We start from the raw sequence: 23,646 nt of genomic DNA on the forward strand, positions 1-23,646 counted from the left end.
AGGGTTGTGGCCAGCCTGGAATTTATGGATACCATGGTAACAGCCCAAGTGTTACCTTCCTCCTGTGAAATCAAACCTTCTGGAATTGAATTAGATTAAGAAGGTAGTTCAGTAATGAGATAATATTGTATAAGTGAGGTGAGCTGGCTCATACTTTTTGGATGAGTGTATCTAGAAAATGTCTAAATAGAAAATGACTGGTTTATATTGCAGAGCTCTATGATGGGAAATGCAGAGTCAGGGCCAGTGTGTGTCAGGAGTGAATGGGCTCAGATCCCTGCAACCTAGGGCATGTAGAGTGGCTGTAGTTGCTCATGCTTTCCTGGTGGTAGACATTTAGATTAAATTGTGTTGGCACCATGGTCTTCTTGGCAGACCTGCATTATGAACTTAAATAACAAACTCAGCTTTTAAAAATTAAGTACAATGCAAAAGAAGGGAAGAAATGGGATTATTTTTATATGCAGAGTATGCAGGGAATATAGAATGTGTTTTTGTTAAGGAAAAAGAGAATAACATTGTCTAAACTAAAATCACTGGTTAATCTTGGAATAAGGAAGGACAAAGATTGGGACTGGGCCTAAATGGATATAGAAAGTTGCAGAGGACTGTGGAAAAGAAATTTTATGTTGTGAAGTCAACGCTGGCTAATACTGTTTGATTATCAGGGTTTTAAAACAGCTTTAATAGTACACTTACATAAAACAGTTTGAAGCTAAATTTTCTTTCATCTGCTAAAAGAACAAAGATTTTTGTTTTTATATATATATTTATTTATTTTGGTATCCTTAATATAAAATCACATGAGCAACATTGTGGTTACTAGATTCCCCCCATTATCAAGTCCCACCACATACCCCATTACAGTCACTGTCCATCAGCATAGTAAGATGCTATAGGATCACTACTTGTAAAAGAACAAAGTTTTATTGGACTATTGTTCTGTTCTTGGTAAGATTGTGAAAGGTTTTTCTTTACTTTATAGGTAAACTACCTGGAAAATAAAGATTCTGTGTTTTAAGAACAACAAACAAATTTAGTGTAATGCCACCCTCATTATATTTTTGAGCATCAACCCTTCTCTGACCCCCAATAGGCTAAGAAATGGGTGGAAATTCAGAGATGGGGTGGTACTCACAGACTGAGGGTCATATTTGTTGAAACAGAACGCCTGAGTTGGCAGGGGCAGCCATGACCTGAGAGGGTTCGGCAGGTGTGCCCTTCCTCAGGTACGTAGGGACTCTCCACATACTTAACAGTACTGAGGGAGGAGCTATGTTCCTCCATCTTGGCCCTTGAGTCAATTGATGATTGTAGTTGGTGATTTTATTCTGTGTGTGTAGAATTACTGATAATCATCATTGTTCCTAGAGGGTAAAGTCAAACACTGAGAAGTAAAATATGGTAAAATCATAGTTTAAATCTACATCTATCTGATGCTAAACCCTGTGTTCAGAACTCTCTAAATAGTATTTAAGATACGCCTCTGGTAATTCAACCAAGATTTGGTTGTCTTCTTAAAAAAACAAAAAAAATATAATAGTATTATTGAAAGTCTGTAACCTGCATCTCACAACCAGTAACATTTATATCATTTTAGTGCATTTTCTCCTAGTAATTTTTCTTAAGGACATACATTTTTACAAAATTGTAGTCGTAGTATACATGCCATTTCATATCCTTTTTTCCTACTAACCTTCTATAATACAATTTTTTCATGTTGTTAATCATTTTGTTACTATGTTTGCTTAATATTCCATTTCTGTAGTGCTTTGATATCTAGAGTTTTGGGGTGATTTTGGTTTTTTACCATTGTAAGTAAATCTGTGGTGAACACCCTTGTATATAGAACATTGTCTTTCTCTAGCATTACTTCTTTTAGGTAAATTAAAAGAAATTTCTAGGTCAAAAGGTATGAACATTTTTTGGCACTAGATGTATATAATTAGGCATGAGATGTATATAAATTTTTTTTTACCACGGTATCATAGTCATGTTACAGAATATTTAGGAAGAAAAAAGTCAGTCCATAGTTCGCTATTGACACTCACATAATTATGTTAGTTTGCATTTTGGCAAATTACATTTCCCTTAAGTCTCTAAAACCTTGCCCTTTTAGAAATAGTTTTAATCTAGCGTATATTCAATTTCAAATGCTGCTCTTTGTAATGAATGCTATACAGTTTAGGCTTCCCTCTCAATCTCAAGAAATTGAGGATTATAAATTCTATTTTTTTATTAACTATGAAGTCTGAAATTAGAAATTGATCTTGACTTTGAAAGATAAAGGGAATAGGGAAAAGTTGTTTCTAAAGAATTTAATGTTTTTTTTGATTTTTTGGTATCTTTAATCTACAATTACATGAGGAACATTATGTTTACTAGACTCCCCACTTCACCAACTCCCCCCCACAGTTTCTAAAGAATTTAGAAATGTTTATCATATGTCACCTCTACGCCCCCAGGTAATTTAAGATACTCCTTAAAATGACTAAAATATTAAAATAACAGGGAAAACTACTAGAAATTACTCTAAGAAGTCAGCATTAATTGTTCAAAAAGATGTATCTACAAGGCTGTTCTTTGCAGTTATAATGGCAGTAAAATGCAAGCAGTAGAATGTTGATTATATAAATTGTCTATGACCCAAAATAGAGCAAAATGAATGGAAAAGGTAAAACAGCACATGAACTTTAATTCTAAAATATTTCTGCATAAAGAATTGGAATTATCATCTTTAACAGCAAAGTGTTAATAGTGGTAGTATTATAGTGGAATTATGACTTTATTTTTTCAAAATACCTGTCTTCTTCAAATTATCCGCAAGGGACATTTATCACTATTATTATAAATTGTTTTAATACTTAAATTATTAAAAATACCCTCCAAAAAATTAAAACAAAGCAAAGCTCTTTTTTAAAATTAATATATCATTGATATATACTGTAATGAAGGTTTCACATGAAAAACAATGGGGTTACTACATTCACCCATATTATCGAGTCCCCGCCCCCATACCCCATTGCAGTTACTCTCTGTCAGTGTAGTCAGATGCCACAGAGTCACTCCTTGTCTTCTCTGTGCTGCACTGTCTTCCCCATGATCCTCCCCACACAGTGTGTACTAGTCATAATACTACCCCTCATTCCCCTTCTCTCTCCCACCACCCTTCCCCTCTGGTAACCTCTAGTCCCTTTTTGGAGTTTGTGAGTCAGCCAAAGCAAAGCTTTTTTAAAAATCATGTGAACTACGACTGAAATACCACTGAAACATTGCAAAATACACTTCCCCAAAATATGGCACTTTGGCATAAGGATTATTTTGAGCTAAAAGCATTTACAAAACAGCAGGTATAAAAAGAGTGCCCTGGCCTCCCCTTTTCTTCCAGAAATCAGGAGGCAACACTCCCGTCTGAAAGACGTCCTCCCTATACCAGGGGGAAGGAAACATTCCCAAAGAAGGGGAGTCAAAGCCCAGAGAATTCTGTACAAACAGACCTTGTTAAAATAATTCTTATCTACCTTTAGCCTTCCCATATATGTTAGTTTCTTTTCCACAATTGCCTTTTTTCACCCTCATTTAAAAGCATTTAGGTTTTGCCTCTTCTTTGGGTCCATATTTCCTTATGAGAGCTCCTGTGTCAGGTAAACTAATGTTAAATAAATTCATATGCTTTTATCCTGCTAAACTGTCTATGCCAGTTAAATTTTCTGGCGCAGCCAGGACGGAGGTTAATTAAGTTTTGCCTCTATATCATGCAACCATTTTGACCAGAGCACCTAGCCAGCAAGGGCAGAAAGGAAGATACCATTGTGTCATCTGTTTTCCTTGTCTGAGAAGAAGGGAGGAGTACTCGGTGTGTTACCAAATCCTGACCCGGATGCTGCTTCCCTTTAAGCAGAGAAGTGTGGGGACTTGAATCTTGGTGAAGCTGGCTTTGGGTCCCCATCACCTTGGGCACCAGTCTAGGAGTGGAATGGCCTGGGTGGTGGTGGAGGGGCTCCAGACTGCATCCACACAGTCTGCTAGTCAGTCCGCATAGAAATTGTGTGGGAGTCAAGCAGTATTATTCCCACTTTAGGATTTGGGGAAATGGAGACTGAGGGTGTGATATGGTCCCAGAGTGGAGCAGCAATTCAGAACGGTTGTAAACCATTGTGCTGCCTTCTCTGCGGCGGCCTCTCAAACTGCCCTGCCCTGCTCTACAGCGCACAATTCAGGCTCTTGGGAAGAAATCCACACCAGAACCTTTGCATGCCTAGGAAGGCAAGGAATTTAAAAATGTTCCCAACTACACCTGTCGGTGATCATGTTTGGGATCGTCTTGAGGCACAGGTAGAGCCAGTTCATCCATTTCTCCAAGAAGCAGAGCCCATGAAGAATGACAAGTGAGAAGAGGCAGGGATATGGAGATGAGGGGCCCGGTGACCGCAGGTTCGAGTTCATTCTTTGCCAGGCAGAATTCCCACTGAATATCCAAAAGGAGGTACTCTGGTCAGTGTCATATGAATAACCCTACAATTTCAAACACAAGAACTTGGAATGTAATTGACTGTGAGTATATAGTGTGTTGAGGATGAAAGTGAGATGCCAGGCAAGGACAGCAACTTGTCCTTACCTGGCAGGGGAGATAACATGGTCATGAAGGTGGATTTACCACGTTGAGGCTCATCCATTGCACTCCGGATATGCTGACCCCTGAAATTTCCCCAAATGTGGGAAACTTGTTGGGAACTATGTTCGTGCCTTCCTGTGAAAATTCAGTGTTGAAAAGGTACTCGCAGCATTTCTTTGTCTTTTGGGTTTTCTTAAAAGCAGTGTTTTGTGGGGTACCTTGTTAGTCTTTGTGTTATGGGTTTCAAAGGCCCACCTGCCTTTCTTGTGATATATACCCACTTTTTTTGCAGAGTAATTTTCTCTTGGGGGGTTAGGGGTGGGGTTAGTTGGGGTGGGTTATTTTATGTGTTCCTTGTATACTTTACTCTGTTTGTGAGGATATCCAGTATTGTACTGAGAGTTCTGTGATGTGGGGCAGAAAGTTAAATTCCCAATCTTTTAAAAACTTTTGTATTTACACCCAGATGAATTTGCTAGTTTAGTATTTATAGTATTCTGTTTGTGGGATGCTGGTGTTACATAAAAGGAAAACTGCTGAATCTCAAGTAGTAAAATGTAGCTACAACTGAATGAAATACCATGTCAGGTAGCTGAAGGAGCTGGCACCTTGCTTCAGCAGTGTTAAGAACTTTGGATGCTTTAAAGCCCAGGTACTCCCTAGATGCTAGTTTCATAAAGCAGAATAAGCTCTGAGGGTGACTGAAGATGAAAAGAAAGTTAAGAGTAGAAATGCTAGGGAGTAGATGTTAGTATGCAAATAGTGAACACAATCCATGCTTCATTCGTTAGGGAAGTGTGTGTTCTGGAGCTGTAGAGAACAAAAATCCTATGACATGAAGTGGGTCTGGGTTTTATTTTCTGTATTATTTGAACTTTTTATGTCAAGAATGTCGTTATGTATTTATGTAAAGACATAATTTTAAAGAGATCAAAAACCATTAAGATGGCTATTATTAAAAGAAAAACAGGAAATAATAGGTGTTGGTGAGGATCTAGAAAGACTGGAACCCTTGTGTTCTGCTAGTGGCCATGTAAAATGGTGCTACTGCTATGCAAAACAGTATGGTGGTTCCTCAAAATATTAAACAGAATGATCCAGCAATTCCACTTATGGATATATACCCAAAAGAAGTGAAAGCAGTGACTTGACCAGGTTCTTGTATACCCATGTTCATAGCAGCATAATTTCACACTGTCCAAAGGTGGGATATCAACCCAAGTGTCCATCAGTGGATGAATGGATAAACAAAATGGGACACACACACACACACACACACAGGAATATCATCCAGCCTTAATGGATAAACAAAATGGGACACACACACACACACTGGAATAAAAAGGGAAGGAAATTCTGACACATGTTACAAAATGGATGAACATTGAGAAGAGAGTGAAATTCTGACACATGTTACAAAATGGATGAACATTGAGAACAGAGTGAAATAGTGAAATAAGCCGGGCATAAAGGGACGAGTTCTTGCCATTCCTATGAGGTACTGAGATTAGTCAAATTCATAGACATAGAAAGTAGGATAGTGGGAGGAGGAGAAAGTGGGGAGTTAGTGCTTAATGCAGTGTGGAGTTCCAGTTTGGGAAGATGAAAAAGTACTGGAGATGGCTAGTTACACAACAATGTGAATATACTCAGTGTCACTGAAGTGAACACTTAAAAATGTTTAAAATGATAATTTTTATGTCATGTATATTTTATCACAATAAATAAAGAAAACAAAAGATCGAGTGACAGTGTCACATGCAGGAAAACATTTGTATGATAGAGCCTGAAAATACACATTGAATTTGTTCAGGTGTAAGAAAATATTAGGGACTTTTGCCAGCAGCCCAGTGTCAGGTGTACAGGGAAGAATAACACTTCCCTATAGGCCCTCAGTTGCAGGTACAATCCAGCTGAATGGATGAATGAAGTGGACATAGTAACTGTAGACTCCCCTTTCAATAATGTTTTCCACGTTTTATAATTAAAATCTGTCCCATGGCTTTCTTAACTAAGGTAAAATTAAATGCATATTCATATAACATAACTTGCTGCTAGTGTATTAGTTTGCTAGGTCTGACATAACAAAATACTGCAGACTGGATGGCTTAAACTACAGTAATTAGTTTTCTCCCAGTTTTTGAGGCTACAATCCCAGGTCAAGGTGTTGTAGGCAGCTGCATCTGGGAGGTCTCTCCCTGTGCAACAGGTGAACCCTCAACTTGTACAGGGGAGGGTTCTTCACCCCGAACGGGAAAGAATTCTCAAGTAGGTCAGACGAGTGTAGGAATTCCTTAAAGCAAGAGTAGAACTGAATAGCAGCGGCCTTGCAGGCAGCTGAGAGCAGGAAAATGCAGAGGTGCAGAGGGAAAGTTTGCTTAACAATTTCTTGGTATAGGAAAAGGGTTCCCTTGCCATCTCTTAAAGCCAGGGTCACTTGGCGTCGCGTGTCCGCTTGTATCTGCACTGCGTGGGGACTAGCCCCTACCACCCCAGGATTTGGGGAGCCGCGGAGCATGGGATGGAGTGAAATTATGTTCTGAGAACTTCCTAAAGAAAGGAGATTTCCAGGCAGGCTCCTGCAGCTGCAGTTCTGTCCGGGTCACCCAGGCCGTGGGAACTTGCAGGCCCAAATCTGAACTGTCAACACGCCCTCCCTACTTATGGGGTAAAAAGGAGACTCGGAACTAGACTGAAATAACAAAAAGACAAAACGCAGTAAGTTGAGCAGTGAGAAAGCTTTATTTAAAGGTACGGACTTAAAGAAAGGAAAAGTGCAGGCGTCCTCAGAGAGAAGGCATGCTAAAAGACTGGGGTACCCTTTTTTAAGGATTTTCCAAAGGGCCAGGATGTATAAACTTGTAAAATGGTCTCAGAATGCTTATCTCTGGTGAGAGACCTTAAGTCTCTTCTGTTATCAGTCCTCCAGGTAATCCTGCAAAATTAACTTAACACAAGAAATTGGTCAGTTCTTCTTCCAGGATAGCAGCTTCCGTCTGGGAACATCCCAATAGGAACTGCCTGCCCTGCCCCCAAAGTGGATTGAGTTATTGTCTGTTTGCTAAAGAATTATGTTAGGAATCTTACCTCTTAACTTCCTGGTTTTTAAAATGGAGTCTTAGCTTTAAGATGGAATCCTTCCTGTTCTTCCTATACTGTTTATATTGGAGCATTTTTCATCATCGGCAGGGAAAGTTAGCTATGATGCTTGTCTTCTGTCTCTGCCCCATCTCAAAGGTGCTGGCAGGATTGGGTTCTTCTGAGGCCTCATTCCTTGGCTTGCAGGTGGCCAACTCTGTACATGTGCCCCTGGTGTCTCTTCCTCTTGTTATAAGGACACTGGTCATACTGGATTATGGTCCTATTCTAACAACCTCATTTTAACCTAATCATCTCTTTAAAGACCTTATCTACAAATATATTCAGTTCCTGAGGGGCTGGGAGGTAGGGCTTCAACATATGAATTTTGGGAAGAGGTAATTGAATTCAGCCCACAACAATAAGCCGTTTAAATCATATGGGAAACATGCCCCTCTTTTTTATACCTGGAAGTAGAAGAGAACCAGAATGGCAGTTGTGGTCAGGGAGTGCAGGGGTGGCAGGGATGACAGATTGCTAAAAACTTCAGTTAATATTTTCCGAGTCACTTTTGAATGTTGTGATACTGAATTGCTAGGATGATGTTTGTAGTCAAATACAAAGAAAATGAAGTTAAGATACTCAAGTTATTAGCACTCTCTATACTTTGTCAATGGATAGATGAAGGTGTTACTTCTCAGTAACCTAAAAGCCTCCTGGCTAGTGAAGACCCACTGAAAGTGTCTACCTTCTTGGCTTTTTCTGTCACTTCACCTCATTTCACCCCCTCTGGGTCTTTCCATGAGGCATTAGTTATGCCCCTGATATGCATGTTTGTTGATTCTCATCGATGGGACTTTCTTCTCTTATCCATTGGCTCGGGCTCACCAACGTGGTGCCACTTGTCTGCCCTGCTAGACCAAGCATTGTGATGGCAAGGATCAGGTTTTAGCTATCTTAAACAGCACCTGTCACATTTGAGAGACATGGTAGGCATGTCTCTTGATTGTATAATGATTAGGTGAGGATGCCACATGTGGGAAGTTAAAATTTCTCTGCATGGCTCTTCATTGTGTAGAGTAACAGCTAACAACTTTAGAGAGCTCTCTTGGTGCCAGGCACAGTTCTGAGCACTTTATACTTACTACCTTATTAAGACCTCTCAGCAATGCTCTGGTTATTATTGTCCCTTTTACAGATGAAGTAATTGAGGCCTGTCAAGGTTAAATTTCTCCAAGGTCACACAGTTAGGGAGGTGACAGAGCCAAGACCAGAACTTCAGAGTCTGAACTATGAATGTAACTTACTACATTATACTATCTATGTTCCTATGTAATGACTGCATTTGTATACTAATTTTTCAAAGTTAATACTGTCCTGGTTGTCTTGATACAGGAAACATGTATACTAATTTTACTTCATAGTAAGTTGTCGCTTTTTCAGTGACAGAAATTAGTGATAATTAGTCAGTTCTTCAATTTCAACAGTAACATTGAAAATGAACATTAATCTTGTAGAATTTCAGTAATTGTTCCCCTAATTCTGTTCATTATAAATGAAAGTAGACAAAAAATGAAAGAAATGTGAAAGAATCTATGTTGGTTCCTTGCATTTCTGACTCAATTACAATAAGCATGTTGCTTTCTTTTGGAACAGGATGTCTCGGGCTGTTCATCTTCCAGTCCCCTGTCCCGTACAGCTTGGTTCTATAAGCAGTGACTCCCTGGAAGCTCAGCTTCATGATTATGTCAGACAAGGAAACTACGTGAAAGTGAAGAAGATTCTCAAGAAAGGTAAGCACCATGTTGAAATGCCAGATGTACTTGGTCCACATTTCTGAATAGTGTTGGAAGGAAAACCAGGCACATGAAACTATGGATTCTTCGGGGAAATCAGAGGTTAAGTTTAGAGATGAGATGTCCTTTACCAGTGCGGCCATACCGTCTAGATGAGGTCGTGAATTGCTATTTGGAGGCCATTTTGTTTTGTGCTTGTGCTAGGAAACCATAAAAATCTTCCAACTGTTAGGCTCCCAAGGTTTCTTCTCAGGCACCAGGCACCTACTTTTGCTTCTGCCTGATCACCTTTTCTTCTTCTGTCTGTTCTGTGCCCTGAGTTCTCTGAGGCCTGTGGTAGAATGAAGAGACCAACTCATAGCTCTTCCCCTAGTTGCTCCTTCCAGGCCCTTGTGCTTTTGTTTCCAGGTTATTTGTTGTTGTTGTTTTTTTTGCTGGAGGCTACAGACAGCTCAGCCTACAGGGCACAGAAACAGCAAACATAGTCCAGGCAATCTTCAAAAAATCAAGCAAACACTAAAAAAACCACATACTAACAAAACCTCTGCTGGTATTTGGCCTCTGATCTAGAGATCCAGACCTGCTTTTGTTAGAAGTTCTGCTGGACTCTCCCTCCCCCTTCTTAATGTTGAAAGGGAAGCTTCTGAAGCTTCTTCTGTCAGCTGGTTTGCGGAACAGTCAGGGTGACCTAATTTCTCTACAGTATTCTCTTCATTTGCTTCAGTAGCATTCCTGAGGACTCTCAGAAGGGTAATCCCAATTATCTCACAAAATAATTCCCTCAAAAAATTCTCCTATGTTTGCATGTACCATCCCTCATGTCTGTAGATTAGCTGATTGTGAGCTCAAATACTTGATTTGAAATGTCCTGGGGTATTTTTTTCCCCTTCAAAATTTTGTATTTTACTTCATAATACATTCATATGTATGTTAACAGAAAAATTGATGTTCAAGATAGATATGTTATGACTTCTAGTGTCTGTCTTATCTACCTTCTCCAGTGTGAGAAGCAAAATTGTAGGACATTTATTATCTCTTAGACATCTCCTGAGCATTCTGCATCTTGAAATTCTTGACACAAAGCTAGGGCGGGGGATGCGATTGACAGGTGTAACTGAGTATGAAGCAGAATATCTGTGTCTGGGAATTTCATCTAAAGCCTCAGAGTGGAGAACAAGGGGTGACATTTTCCCCACAGTCTAAAGCAGGGCTTCTCAGGAGATGGCCAAATGGTCCTTGGACCTTCAGCTCCCATCACCCTTCTTGGACCTCTCTAAAGAAGGGTGGTGGGGTAGTGGTGGGATGTCAGTAGGAAAGACTCCTTAAAAGGTATTCACAGGAACAGAACGCTGTGGCTTCTCCTTTCTTTCTAGCTTCCAGCCAAGTAAGAGGCCCTTCAGGTGACCTCATGGAGAGAATTGTGATGTTTGCAAGCAAGAGAGTTGGGAGCCTGTGTCCCAACCTGCTGAACAGTAGGAACACGTCAGCTACCCCAGGTGCCCCAAAGTTGGCATTAAGAGAACCTGGTATGTTACTTGAAACTTAGGGGTCAGGTGGACTACCAGTTACCTGTTAGCTGGAGCAGTTCTTGATGGCTGGGTGAACATGGGAGACCAGCAGTTGGATTAGCTACACTTCTACCAGTTGGTGGGATAAGTCGTCTCTGTAGCAGATAGCTGAGCCATCTAAAGGGAATTCATCTATAAAGGAAGGGAGAATCCCAAAAGAGAGGCTGCAGATGTAGCACGAAGTCAGCAGGAGAGGGCACTGGCTTGCATCAGGGTCCTGTACAATGGAGAGGAGGTACCCGAAGAACTCATTAACCCCTCCCACAAAGGTGCAGGCATTAGGATGAAGCCAAACGCTGCGAAGTTGAGTTCCAAGGCATCCTTGTCATCTCCTTGGTTCTGCCCCTAATTCAGCTCTGGAGTTGCTAGAAATAGCCTTTGAGATGAGAAGAGTGGAAGAGCAAGAATGAGGTTTTGATTTCAAAAGCACTGGAAAGTTTATTACCTGAAATGAGAGTCTACTGGAATACCTCAAAATGACTAGAAAACTGGAATCTGCCTCTTGGGAGTGGGGAAAGAAAAAGGGAAGGGAAGGTGACTGACAGAGTGTATCTGAAGGCAGTTGTAGGGAAAAAAATTGTTTCTTGATTGGATCCTTCTTAGTTCAGCCCATCCAGAAGACCAGTTACCACAGATTGTATGAGTTCTAAACCCAAAAGATGTGTAAGTCCGGGGAGAGGAAATCCCAGGGCAAAATACCTCTAAAAACCAAAATCAGGCAAAGGGAGAAATAAAGTTTAAAACCCGTTTATTGCTTACTAACTGCAGTCCAGGGCTGTCTCTCTCCTCTGCTCCCTCTGGAAGAAGCAAACAAGCAAGCAAGCCAGCCGCTCCCTTTAAACTCTCAGCTTCATACATGTCCTCCTCAGTTGCCCAAGTAATTACCCATTGATATGGAGATGAACTTCTCTCCACCCAAGGATATGCAAATGCACTAAAGCCAGGCGAGAAGTTCTGGAAATGTTACAATTTTACCCACAGATGAGTTCCAGAACCTCAACCTTTATTCATTTTTTCATTACACATATATTCATTGAGCCTTGGGTTTAGAGCTGCCAAGGAAATATGTATGGCCTGTTTTCCAGGAATGTAAGTCAGCAGAAGAAACAGATATGGTTTAGTAGTTCAGATACTGAGAAGGGCAGGAGGCAAAGGGAGCACACTAAGGGAAACCTGTAGAGAAAGTGATATTTTTTTCCTTAAGGAAAAAAAGAAGTTAAGGTAAAAGTAGAAGTCAGAATAAAAGGTACACGTAAGAGGCAATGGGGGAATTAAAGGGATGCAAAAGCCCTGAGGATGAAGAGGCCCTAGAGAAGAAAAGGGTCTGAATGACTTGAGTTGGAGGAGAGAACAAAGGGTGGGAGATGGTGATGTGGGTGAAGCTGGCAAGGCGAGCTCCAGCTAGACAAGACTTCATGGGCTGTTGGAAAGATTTTGGTGTTAGGTGTATACATATTTAGGATTGTTACATTTTCTTGATGAATTGATCCTGTTGCCACTGTGAGATGTCACTCTTCTTCTCTGGTTATACTTATCTTGAAATCTGTTTTATCTGATATCAAATAGTCCCGTCATCCCCCTTTTACTTACTGTTGCATGGAATTACCTATATCTTTATAGTTAAAATCTGTCTTCTGTAGAGACCATATAGTTGAGACTTGCATTGTAAAATTCTATTCTCTTACTCTCTGCCTTTTAATCAGTGTTTAGTCCATTAATATCTAATGTAATTATTGATGTGCTTGGGTTTAGAACATTTTATTTTTTGTTTTCTTTTTGTACTGTTTTTGTTTCTCCCTTCTTTTGACTTAATTATTTTTTAGAATTACATTTTAATTTAGCTATTGGCTTTTTAGTCATATTTTGTGCATTAGTTTTTTAGTGATTATAATATAGATCTTTAATTTTTTACAGCCTAGCTAGAGTTAATATTGTACCACCTGACATATAATATATAACCATATAGGCTCATTTCTCCCCCTACACTGTTTTTTGTATTAAAGATGTCATAAGTATTATATCTGTATGAGTTATGAATCCCATATTGTTTTATAATTTTTGTTTTAAAGAATCACCATACTTTAAAGAAATGAAAATGAAAAGCAATCTTTTACATTGCACTATGCATTTACCATTTCTGTTGCTTTCCATTCTTTTTTGAAGTTCTGAGTCACCTTCAACAGCCTGAAGAACTACTACCATCAGTCAATGTTTCTTTCTTTTTTTTTTTACATAGTGTAGGTGTATCACTTTTTTTTATTTTGGTATCATTAATATACAATCACATGAGAGAAAGTGATATTTCTCCTTAAGAAAAAAAAAGAAGTTAAGGTAAAAGTAGAAGTCAGAATAAAAGGTACACATAAGAGGCAATAGGGGAATTAAAGGGATGCAAAAGCCCTGAGGATGAAGAGGCCCTAGAGAAGAAAATGACCAACATTGTAGTTACTAGATTCCCTCATTCATTATCAAGTCCCCACCACATACCCCACTACAGTCACTATCCATCAGCATAGTAAGATGCTACAGAGTCAATACTTGTCTTCTCTGTGCTATACTGCCTTTCCTGTGCCCCACCTACATTATGTGTGCTAATCATAATCCCCTTAATCCCCTTATCCCTTCCTTCCCACCCACTCTCCTCAGTCCCTTTCCCTTTGGTAACTGTTAGTCCATTCTTGGGTTCTGTGAGTCTGCTGCTGTTTTGTTTCTTCAGTTTTTGCTCTGTTCTTATACTCCACATATGAGTGAAATCATTTTGGTACTTGTTTTTCTCTGCCTGGCTTATTTCACTGAGCATAATACCCTCTAGCTCCATCCATGTTGTTGCAAATGGTAGGATTTGTTTTCTTCTTAAGGCTGAATAATATTCCATTGTGTATATGTACCACATCTTCTTTATCCATTCATCTACTGATGGACACTTAGGGTGCTTCCTTATCTTGGCTATTGTAAATAGTGCTGCGATAGGGATATATATGTGTTTTTGAATCTGGGATCCTGGCTAAATTCCTAGGAGTGGAATTCCTGGCCCAAATGGTATTTGTATTTTTAGTTTTTTGAGGAACCTCCATACTACTTTCCACAATGGTTGAACGATTTACATTTCCACAGGCAGTGTAGGAGGGTTCCCCTTTCTTTGCATCCTCTCCAGCATTTGTTATTGTTCGTCTTTGGATGTTGGCCATCCTAACTGGTGTGAGGTGATATCTCATTGTGGCTTTAATTTGCATTTCCCTGATGATTAGTGATGTGGAGCATCTTTTCATGTGCCTGTTGCCCATCTGAATTTCTTCTTTGGAGAGGTGTCTGTTCAGGTCCTCTGCCCATTTTTTAATTGGATTATTTGCTTTTTGTTTGTTGAGGTATGTGAGCTCTTTGTATTTTTTGGATGTCAGCCCCTTATCAGATATGTCATTTCTGAATATGTTCTCCCATAGTGTAGGAAGCCTTTTTCTTCTACTGATGGTGTCCTTTGCTGTACAGAAGCTTTTTAGTTTGATATAGTCCCACGTGTTCATTTTTGCTTTTGTTTTCCTTGCCCAGGGAGATATGTTCATGAAGAAGTTGTTCATGTTCATATTCAAGAGAGTGTTGCCTATGTTTTCTTCTAAGAGTTTTATGGTTTCATGACTTACATTCAGTTCTTTGATCCATTTCGAGTTTACTTTTGTATATGGAGTTAGACAGTAATCCGGTTTCATTCTCTTATATGTAGCTGTCCAGTTTTGCCAACACCAGCAGTTAAAGGGGCTGTCATTTCCCTATTGTATATTCATGGCTCCTTTATCATATATTAATTGACCATATATGTGTGAGGTAATATCTGGAGTCTCTGTTCTGTTCCACTGGTCTATGGATCTTTTTTTTGTGCCAGTACCAACTTGTCTTGATTACTGTCGCTTTGTAGTAGAGCTTGAAGTTGGGAAGCGACATCCCCCCTGCTTCATTCTTCCTTCTCAGGATTGCTTTGGCTATTCGAGGTCTTTTGTGGTTCCATATGAATTTTAGACCTATTTGTTCCAGTTTGTTGAAGAATGCTGTTGGTATTTTGATAGGGATTGCATTGAATCTGTAGATTGCTTTAGGCAGGATGGCCATTTTGACAATATTAGTTCTTCCTACCCTAGAGCATCGGATGAATTTCCGTTTATTAGGGTCCTCTTTAATTTCTCTCAATAGTGTCTTGTAGTTTTCAGGGTACAGGTCTTTCACTTCCTTGGTTAGGTTTATTCTTAGGTATTTTATTCTTTTTGATGTAATTGTGAATGGAATTGTTTTCCTGATTTATCTTCCTGCTAGTGCATCGTTAGTATATAGGAAAGCGACAGATTTCTGTGTATTAGTTTTGTATCCTGCAACTTTGCTGAATTCTGATATTAGTTCTAGTAGTTTTGGAGTGGATTCTTTAGGGATTTTTATGTACAATATCATGCCATCTGCAAACAATGACAGTGTAACTTCTTACTTACCAATCCAGATGCCTTTTATTTCTTTGTGTTGTCTGATAGCCGTGACTTGGACCTCCAGAACTATGGTGAATTAAAGTGGGGAGAGTGGACACCCTTATCTTGTTCCAGATCTTAAAGGAAAAGCTTTCAGCCTCTCGCTGTTAATGGTGGCTATGGGTTTGTCATATATGGCCTTTATTACGTTGAGATACTTGCCCTCTATACCCATTTTGTTGAGAATTTTTATCATGAATGAATGTTGAATTTTCTCGAATGCTTTTTCAGCATCTGTGGAGATGATCATGTGTTTATTGTCCTTTTTGTTGATGTGGTGATGATGATAGATTTTCGAATGTTGTACCATCCTTGCATCCCTGGAATAAATCCTACAGGATAATGATAGATGATCTTTTTGATATATTTTTGAATTCGGTTTGCTAATACTTTGTGGAGTATTTTTGCATCTATGTTCATCAGGGATATTGGTGCATAATTTTCTTTTTTTGTGGTGTCTTTGCCTCGTTTTGGTATTAGAGTGATGCTGGCTTCACAGAATGAGTTTGGAAGTATTCCCTCCTCTGCTATTTTTTGGAAAACTTTAGGGAGAATAGGTATTATGTCTTCTCTAAATGTCTGATAGAATTGAGCAGTGAATCCGTCTGGTCCAGCGGTTTTCTTCTGGGGTAGTTTTTTGATTACCGATTCAGTTTTATTGCTGGTAATTCATTTGTTTAGATTTTGTGTTTCTGGGCAGACTTGGAAGGTTGTATTTTTATAGAAAGTTGTCTATTTCTTCTAGGTTATCCAGTTTATTAGCACACAGATTTTCATAGTGTTCTCTAATAATTCTTTGTATTTCTGTGGTGTCCATTGTGATTTTTCCTTTCTCATTTCTGATTCTGTTTATGTGTGTAGATTCTCTTTTTCTCTTAGTAAGTCTGGCTAGGGGTTTACTGATTTTGTTTGTTTTCTCAAAGAACTAGCTCTTGGTTTCATTAATTTTTTCTACTCTTTTATTCTCAATTTTACTTACGTTTTCTGTGATCTTTATTATATCCCTCCTTCTGATGACTTTGGGCCTCATTTGTTCTTCTTTTCCAGTTTCAATAATTGTGACTTTAAATAGGCCATACTTGCCTTCTTTAAATAGGCCATACTTGCCTCTTAAAACTGCCCTCGCTGTGTCCAACAGAAGTTGGGGCATAGCGCTATTGTTTTCACTTGTCTCCTTATATTGCTTGATCTTTGTTTTAATTTGGTCCTTGATTCATTGATTATTTAGGAGCATGTTAAGCTCATGTGTTTGTGAGTTCTTTTTGTTTTCTTTGTTCAATGTATTTGTAGTTTTATACCTTTGTGATCTGAGAAGGTGATTGGTACAATTTCAGTCTTTTTTAATTTGCTGAGGCTCTTTTTGTGGCTTAGTGTATGGTCTATTCTGAAAAATGTTCCATATGCACTTGAGAAGAATGTGTATCCTGCTGCTTTTCTGTAGAGTGTTCTGTGGATGTCTGTTAAGTCCATCTGTTCTAATGTGTTGTTCAGTGCCTCTGTCTCCTTACTTATTTTCTGTTTGGTTGATCTGTCCATTGGGGTGAGTGGTGTGTTGAAATCTCCTAACATTTCCCCCTTTATTTCTGTTAGTATTTGTTTCACATATGTAGGTGCTCCTGTGTTGGGTGCCTATATATTTATAATGGTTATATCCTCTTGTTGGACTGAGCCCTTTATCATTATGTAATGTCCTTCTTTGTCTTTTGTGATTTTCTTTGTTTTGAAGTCTATTTTGTCTGAAAGAAGTACTGCAACTCCTGCTTTTTTCTCCCAATTATTTACATGAAATATATTTTTCCATCCCTTGACTTTTAGTCTGTGTATGTCTTTGGGTTTGAAGTGAGTCTCTTATAGGCAGCATATAGATGGGTCTTGCTTTTTTATCCACTGTGTAACTCTGTGTCTTTTGATTGGTGCATTTAGTCTATTTACATTTAGGGTGATTATCGATAGATATGTACTTTTTGCCCTTGCAGGCGTTTGATTCACGGCTACGAAAGGTACAAGGGTAGCTTCTTTACTAATCTAGCAGTCTGCCTTAACTCACTTGTAATGCTATTATAAACTCAGTCTGATGATTCTTTTTTCTCTCCCTTTCTTTTTCTTCCTTCTCCACTCTTTTTTCTTTTTTATTAAGGTATTATTGATACACACTGTTATGAAGGTTTCACATGAAAAAACAATGTGGTTACTACATTTACCCATATTATCAAGTTCCCACCCATACCCCAATGCAGTCACTGTCCATCAATGTAGTAAGATACCACAGATTCACTATTTCCCTTCTCTCTGCTACACTGTTTTCCCCGTGATCCCCCACACCATGTGTACTAAACATAGTACCCCTCAATTCCCTTCTCCCTTACTCCCTACCCTCCCTCCTACACCCCTCCCCTTTGGCAACCACTAGTCCCTTCTTGGAGTCTCTGAGTCTGCTGCTATTTTGTTCCTTCAGTTTTGCTTCGTTGTTATGCTCCACAAATGAGGGAAATCATTTGGCACTTGTCTTTCTCTGCCTCAGCCTGCATTCTTAAGCTATCCAGGATCCCACCAAAAGTTGTCCCATTAGAACAAAAGACACTTCTGTCACCCAGGAAATGTGTTAGGAACCGGGGTCAAACACCAAATATTAGAACAAAAGAACTTCCTGTTACCTCCTTTATTACTTAAGAAATCATAAAAGTTTTCGAGCCCTGGCCAGGAACCAGGATGAAGACCAAAATACATATTTCTTACTATACCACAATATCACAAGTAACCAGGGAAGGAGAGCAAGGAGATGCATTTCAAGCAAAGGTAACAACAAGTGTGAAGGTCTTTTTTGGTAGAAGCATAATGAATCTGAGAGACTCCAAGAAAGTGGGTGAGTGTGGGATGGTGAGAAGAGGAGGTGTGAGCTAAATTAAAGCATGAGATTGGTGAAAAAGGGGAAGAACCAAGACACAGAGGGCTTTATAAGCCATTTCAAGCTGTTTCACCTTCATCCTGAAAATAATGAGGTGCCACTGAAGTATTTTCAGCAGGGTAGAGGTAAGCGAGTGAGGTAGCTGTCAAGATCTGTTTTACCCTACTTGCAAGCTGCCAAGCTAGCCTGTCAGTTCTCTGGATGCTGGCAGAAAATAATAAGACTCCTGGGTTAGAGACAAATGACAATTTATTACTCCCAGCGATAACAGTAGCTAATATATTGTCATTTTTGTGCCAAGGCCCAATTCCCAGAGGGTGATGCCAAGAGGGCTAAGTGATGGCTGCATACAGCCTGGCTTGCATGACAGGAGAGGGGCTTTGGAAACCCAAGTGTAGGGATCCTGAATCCTTTCAATGGGCATAAGCCTGCCTGACCTCTTCCCCAGAGGGAGACATATCTTTATTATGCTGGATAGGAAACAAACCTGCTGTTTGCTCTGGAGGAAGATACTGTCTCTAGCTTCCAAGTCTGTTCACTATGCAAACATCCTTGAGAAGATACTCCACAATAAAGGCTGACATGCAGAAATGTGAGAGTCATGGAGAATTCTTTACTAATCTATTACTAGTATGGATCACATAGTAGGTCATAAAAAGAGCCTCAGCAAATTCAAAAAGATTGAAATTGTGCCAACCAGCTTCTCATACCATAAAGGTATGAAAATAGAAATAAATCATGCAAAGAAAACTAAAAAGCCCACAAACACATGGAGGCTTAACAACATGCTCCTAAGTGATCAATGGATCAATGACCAAATTAAAAGAGATCAAGCAGTATATGGAGACATGAGCAGTTAATGAAACTAGAAAAATAGGAACAAATGAGGAGTCTCTAGAAGGAGGGACATAATAAAGTCTCTAGAAGGAGGGACATAATAAAGATCAGAGCAGAAATGAATCAAATTGAGAAGAATGAAATGATAGAAAGAATCAATGAAACCAGGAGCGGCTCTTTGAGAAAGTAAACAAAATAGATAACCTGCTAGCCAGACTTATCAAGGAACAAAGAGAGTGTACTCACATCAACAGAATCAGAAATGAATAAGGAAAAATCACAACAGACACCATGGAAATACAAAAAATTATTAGAGAATACTATGAAAAATTACATGCCAACAAATTGGACAACCTAGAAGAAATGGAAAACTTTCTAGAAAAATACAACCTTCCAAAGCTGACCCAGGAAGAAACAGAAAATCTGAACAAATCAATTACCAGCAACGAAATTGAATTGGTAATCAAAAAACTACCTAAGAACAAAATGGCTGGACCAAATGGCTTCACGGCTAAATTTTATCAAACATTTAAAGAAGAGCTAATACCCATCCTTCTTAAAGTATTCCAGATAGAAGAGAAGGAAATACTTAAATACTCATTCTATGAGGCCAACATCCCTCTAATACCAAAATCAAACAAAGGTACTACAAAAAGAAAATTGCAGACCAATGTCCTTAATGAACATAGATGTAAAAATCCCCAATAAAATATTAGCAAACCAAATTAAAAAATACAACAAACAGATTATCCATCATGACCATGTGAGATTTATTGCAGGGATGTAAGAATGGTACAATATTCACAAACTAATCAATATCATACAACACCTCAAAAAAAAGAAGTACAAAAATCATATGATCATCTCAATAGATGGTGAAAAAACATTTGACAAAATCCAACATCCATGCATGATAAAAATTCTCAACAAAATATGTATACAGGGGTAGTATCTCAGCTTAATAAAGGCCATATATGACAGACCCACAGCCAACATCAGACTTAACAACAAAAATCCAAAAGCTTTTCTTCTAAGATTGGGAGCAAGACAAGGATGCCCATTCTCACCACTTTTATTCAACATAGTACTGGAGGTCTCAGCCATGGCAGTTAGACAAAACATAAATAAAAGACATCTAAATTTGTAAGGAAGAAGTTAAACTCTCACTGTTTGCAGATGACCTCATACATAGAAAACCCTAAGAACTCCCACCAAAAAACTATTAGAAGTAATAACTGAATTCAGCAATGTTGCAGGATACAAAATTAATACACAGAAATCTGTTGCACTCCTGTATACTAACAACTAATGAGCAGAAAGAAAAATCAGGAAAACAACTCCATTTACAATTGCATCAAAAAGGATAAAATACCTAGGTTTAAAATACCTAGGAATAAACCTAACCAAGGAGGTGAAAGACCTGTACCCTGAAAACTACAAGACACTTATGAAAGAAATTAAAGGAAACACCAATAAATGGAAATACATCCTGTGCTCATGGATAGGAAGAATTAATATTGTCAAAATGGCCATCCTGCTTCTAAAGCAATCTACAGATTCAATGCAATCCCTATCAAAATCCCAACAGCATTCTTCAGTGAACTAGAAGAAATAGTTCTAAAATTCATATAGAACCACCAGAGACCCCGAACAGTCTGAGAAGCAATCCTTAGAAGGAAGAACAAAGCTTGGCGGGATTACACTCCCAAATTTCAAGCTCTACTACAAAGCCATAGAAATCAAAACAACTTGTTACTGGCTGAAGACCAGACCTGTAGATAAATGGAACAGAGTAGACAGCCCAGATATAAACCCATGCATATGTGGTCAGTTAATATATGATAAAGGAGCCATGACTGTACAATTGGGAGTAGTTGCTTTAACTACTGGTGTTGGGAAAACTGGACATATGTAAGGGAATGAAACTGGATTATTGTCTAACTCCATAAACAAAAGTAAACTTGAAATGGATCAAAGACCTCAACATAAGTCATGAAACCATAGAACTCATATAAGAAAACATAGGCAAAAATCTCTTAAATATCAGCATGAGCAACTTTTTCCTGGACACATCTCCTCACGTAAGAGAAACAAAATAAAAAATGAGTAAGTGGGACTGCATTGAACTGAAAAGCTTCTGAATAGTAAAGGACACCGTCAGCAGAACAAAAAGGCATCCTGCAGTATGGGAGAATATGTTCGTAAATGACTTCTCTGATAAGGGATTAACATCCAAAATATATAAAGAACTCATTTGCCTCAACATCCAGAAAACAACCTGATTAAGAAATGGGTGGAGGACCTGAACAAGACACTTCTCCAGAGAAGAAATGCAAATGGCCAATAAGCACATGAAAAGATGCTCCATGTCATTAATCGTAAGGGAAATGCAAATTAAAGCCACAATGAGACCACCGCACACCAGTCAGAATAGCCACTATCCAAAAGACGAGAAACAACGAGTGCTGGCGAGGACGCAGAGAAACAGGAACCCTCCTACACTGTTGGTGGGGCTGCAAATTGGTGCAACCATTGTGGAAAGCAGTATGGAGTTTCCTCAAAAAACTAAAAATAAGAAATACCATTTGATCCAGTAATTCCACTCCTAATAATTTACCTGAAGAAAACAAGATACCTGATTCAAAAAGATATTTATGCACCCTTATGTTTATTTCCGTCCTATTTGCAGTACCCAGGATGTGGAAGCAACCTAAGTGTCCATCAATAGATGAATGGATAAAGAAGAGGTGGTATATATACAGAATGGAATATTATTCAGCCATAAAAAGAAAAGAAATCCTGCTATTTGCAACAACATGGATGGATCTTGAGGGTATTGTGGTCAGTGAAATAAGCCAGTCATAGAAAGAGAAATACCATATGATTTCACTTATTTGTGGAATATAGAAAGAGAGTAAACAGAAGAAACAAAAGAGCAGTAGAAACGTAGATACTGAGAAGTAACTAGTAACTAGTGGTTACCAAATGGGAGGGGAGGGCTTGGGGTAGGTTGGGGTGGGGCAGATAATGGGGCAGAATAATTTGCGGTTGCAATATAATTTTATCACAGAACTGTTGAACCACTGTGATGTACTTTTGAAACCAACCAACATAAGATTGTATATTAAAGATTCTCTAATTAAAAAAATAATGTCTTAGGTTGGATTTTTATTTTTATTATTGAGGTACAAAGAAGCAAACTAAGATTGAGCTGTGATGTCTGTCTCGATATACGTGCTGATATTTAAAAATAAAGATGATACCGTCTAAGGGTAAAAAAATTCAAACAGTACAAAAACATACAAAATTACCAATAAGGCAGACCCTTCCCCCACCCCCGACCAAAATGTAGCAAAGTAACTGCACTACAGTTTTCTACCTTTACCTAATTAAAAAGGAGAGGGAGAGAGAACTTTTTCAAAATAAACTCCCTTCCCCATCTAAGATTGGCCTCGTACATGAGTTTGAAAAGCTAGACAGTTGAGCCTGATTTTGCCCCCTTAGGTCCACACTCAAGTGAGTAAAGGGCAGATGATCCCAAAGTAAAAGGGCCAAATAACGCCACTTAGTAGCTTTTGAAATTCAGGGTCTCAAGAGATTAAAAAAAAAAAAACTCGCCCACATACGCTGCCTGTCATATTTATGATTAGAAAACTAATTCGACACCTGAGCACGGTGTTGTCTTATCCTAAACCAGAAGTGGTAGTGTTTTTGGAGATGACAGGACCAGAGCTCTGATTGGCTGTCGGTCCGTGATAGGTTAATTAAGATCTTGAAGTCTTAAGTTTCTGAAAGAGCAAACCGCTTAAGAGTACTGAGAGGTGTTTTTAATTGTATATAAAATGACACTTTGAAAAGTAATTTATAAGATTTCTGAAAAGCTAGGAACGTGGAAAAAATTTCGCCATCAACCTAAGTGTGCATTTCCATAGACCCAGCAGATACAGAGAAGCTGCGACTAAGACTATACTTTCAGGGATCATTTCTATAGTTCGTTACTAGAGAGGTTTCTCTGAACGTGCAGAGTACCGGAAACCACGAGAAGGAGGCACAGCATGAAGCCGGCTTTTGGTGTTGCCTTTGTAACACATGTTTGCTGTTGATGATTGTTCTTCTCTTCTTTCAGAAGAAGAGAAGGCGCTGTCTGAGTGGTTTCGGTTTGCGGAGTTCCTTTTGTTGTTACTGTTGTAGGTGTTTGCAGTTAACACAATATGCTAAAGTGCAAGGAGCATTCTTGGTAGCTGCATGTCCATTGGTGGGGTTGTAATGACCTGTGGGGTACTGTGTCCAAGGATGGCCATGTGTGAATTTGGCAGTAATCTGAGGTTACTGAAATACAAGG

General features: G+C 38.9%; 1 protein-coding gene and 2 pseudogenes across 1 annotated transcript in view; all 3 read left to right on the top strand.

Moving 5' to 3' along the window:
• LOC140849100 (DNA ligase 3-like) overlaps positions 1–23,646 on the top strand; it is an 854,661-nt pseudogene that overhangs the window by 162,480 nt on the left and 668,535 nt on the right.
• The window catches only part of LOC108404263 (inactive serine/threonine-protein kinase TEX14), a 116,903-nt gene that overhangs the window by 18,630 nt on the left and 74,627 nt on the right, over positions 1–23,646 (top strand). Inside the window, exon 4 of the mRNA XM_073236211.1 lies at positions 9,350–9,486. Coding sequence (XP_073092312.1) covers positions 9,350–9,486 — 137 coding nt within the window. The remainder of the gene's footprint in view (positions 1–9,349; positions 9,487–23,646) is intronic.
• LOC140849325 (small nucleolar RNA U3) lies at positions 23,265–23,457 on the top strand (annotated as a pseudogene).

This window comes from Manis javanica, chromosome 4 (genome assembly GCF_040802235.1).
Source record: "Manis javanica isolate MJ-LG chromosome 4, MJ_LKY, whole genome shotgun sequence".
Classification (NCBI taxonomy): Eukaryota; Metazoa; Chordata; class Mammalia; order Pholidota; family Manidae; genus Manis; species Manis javanica.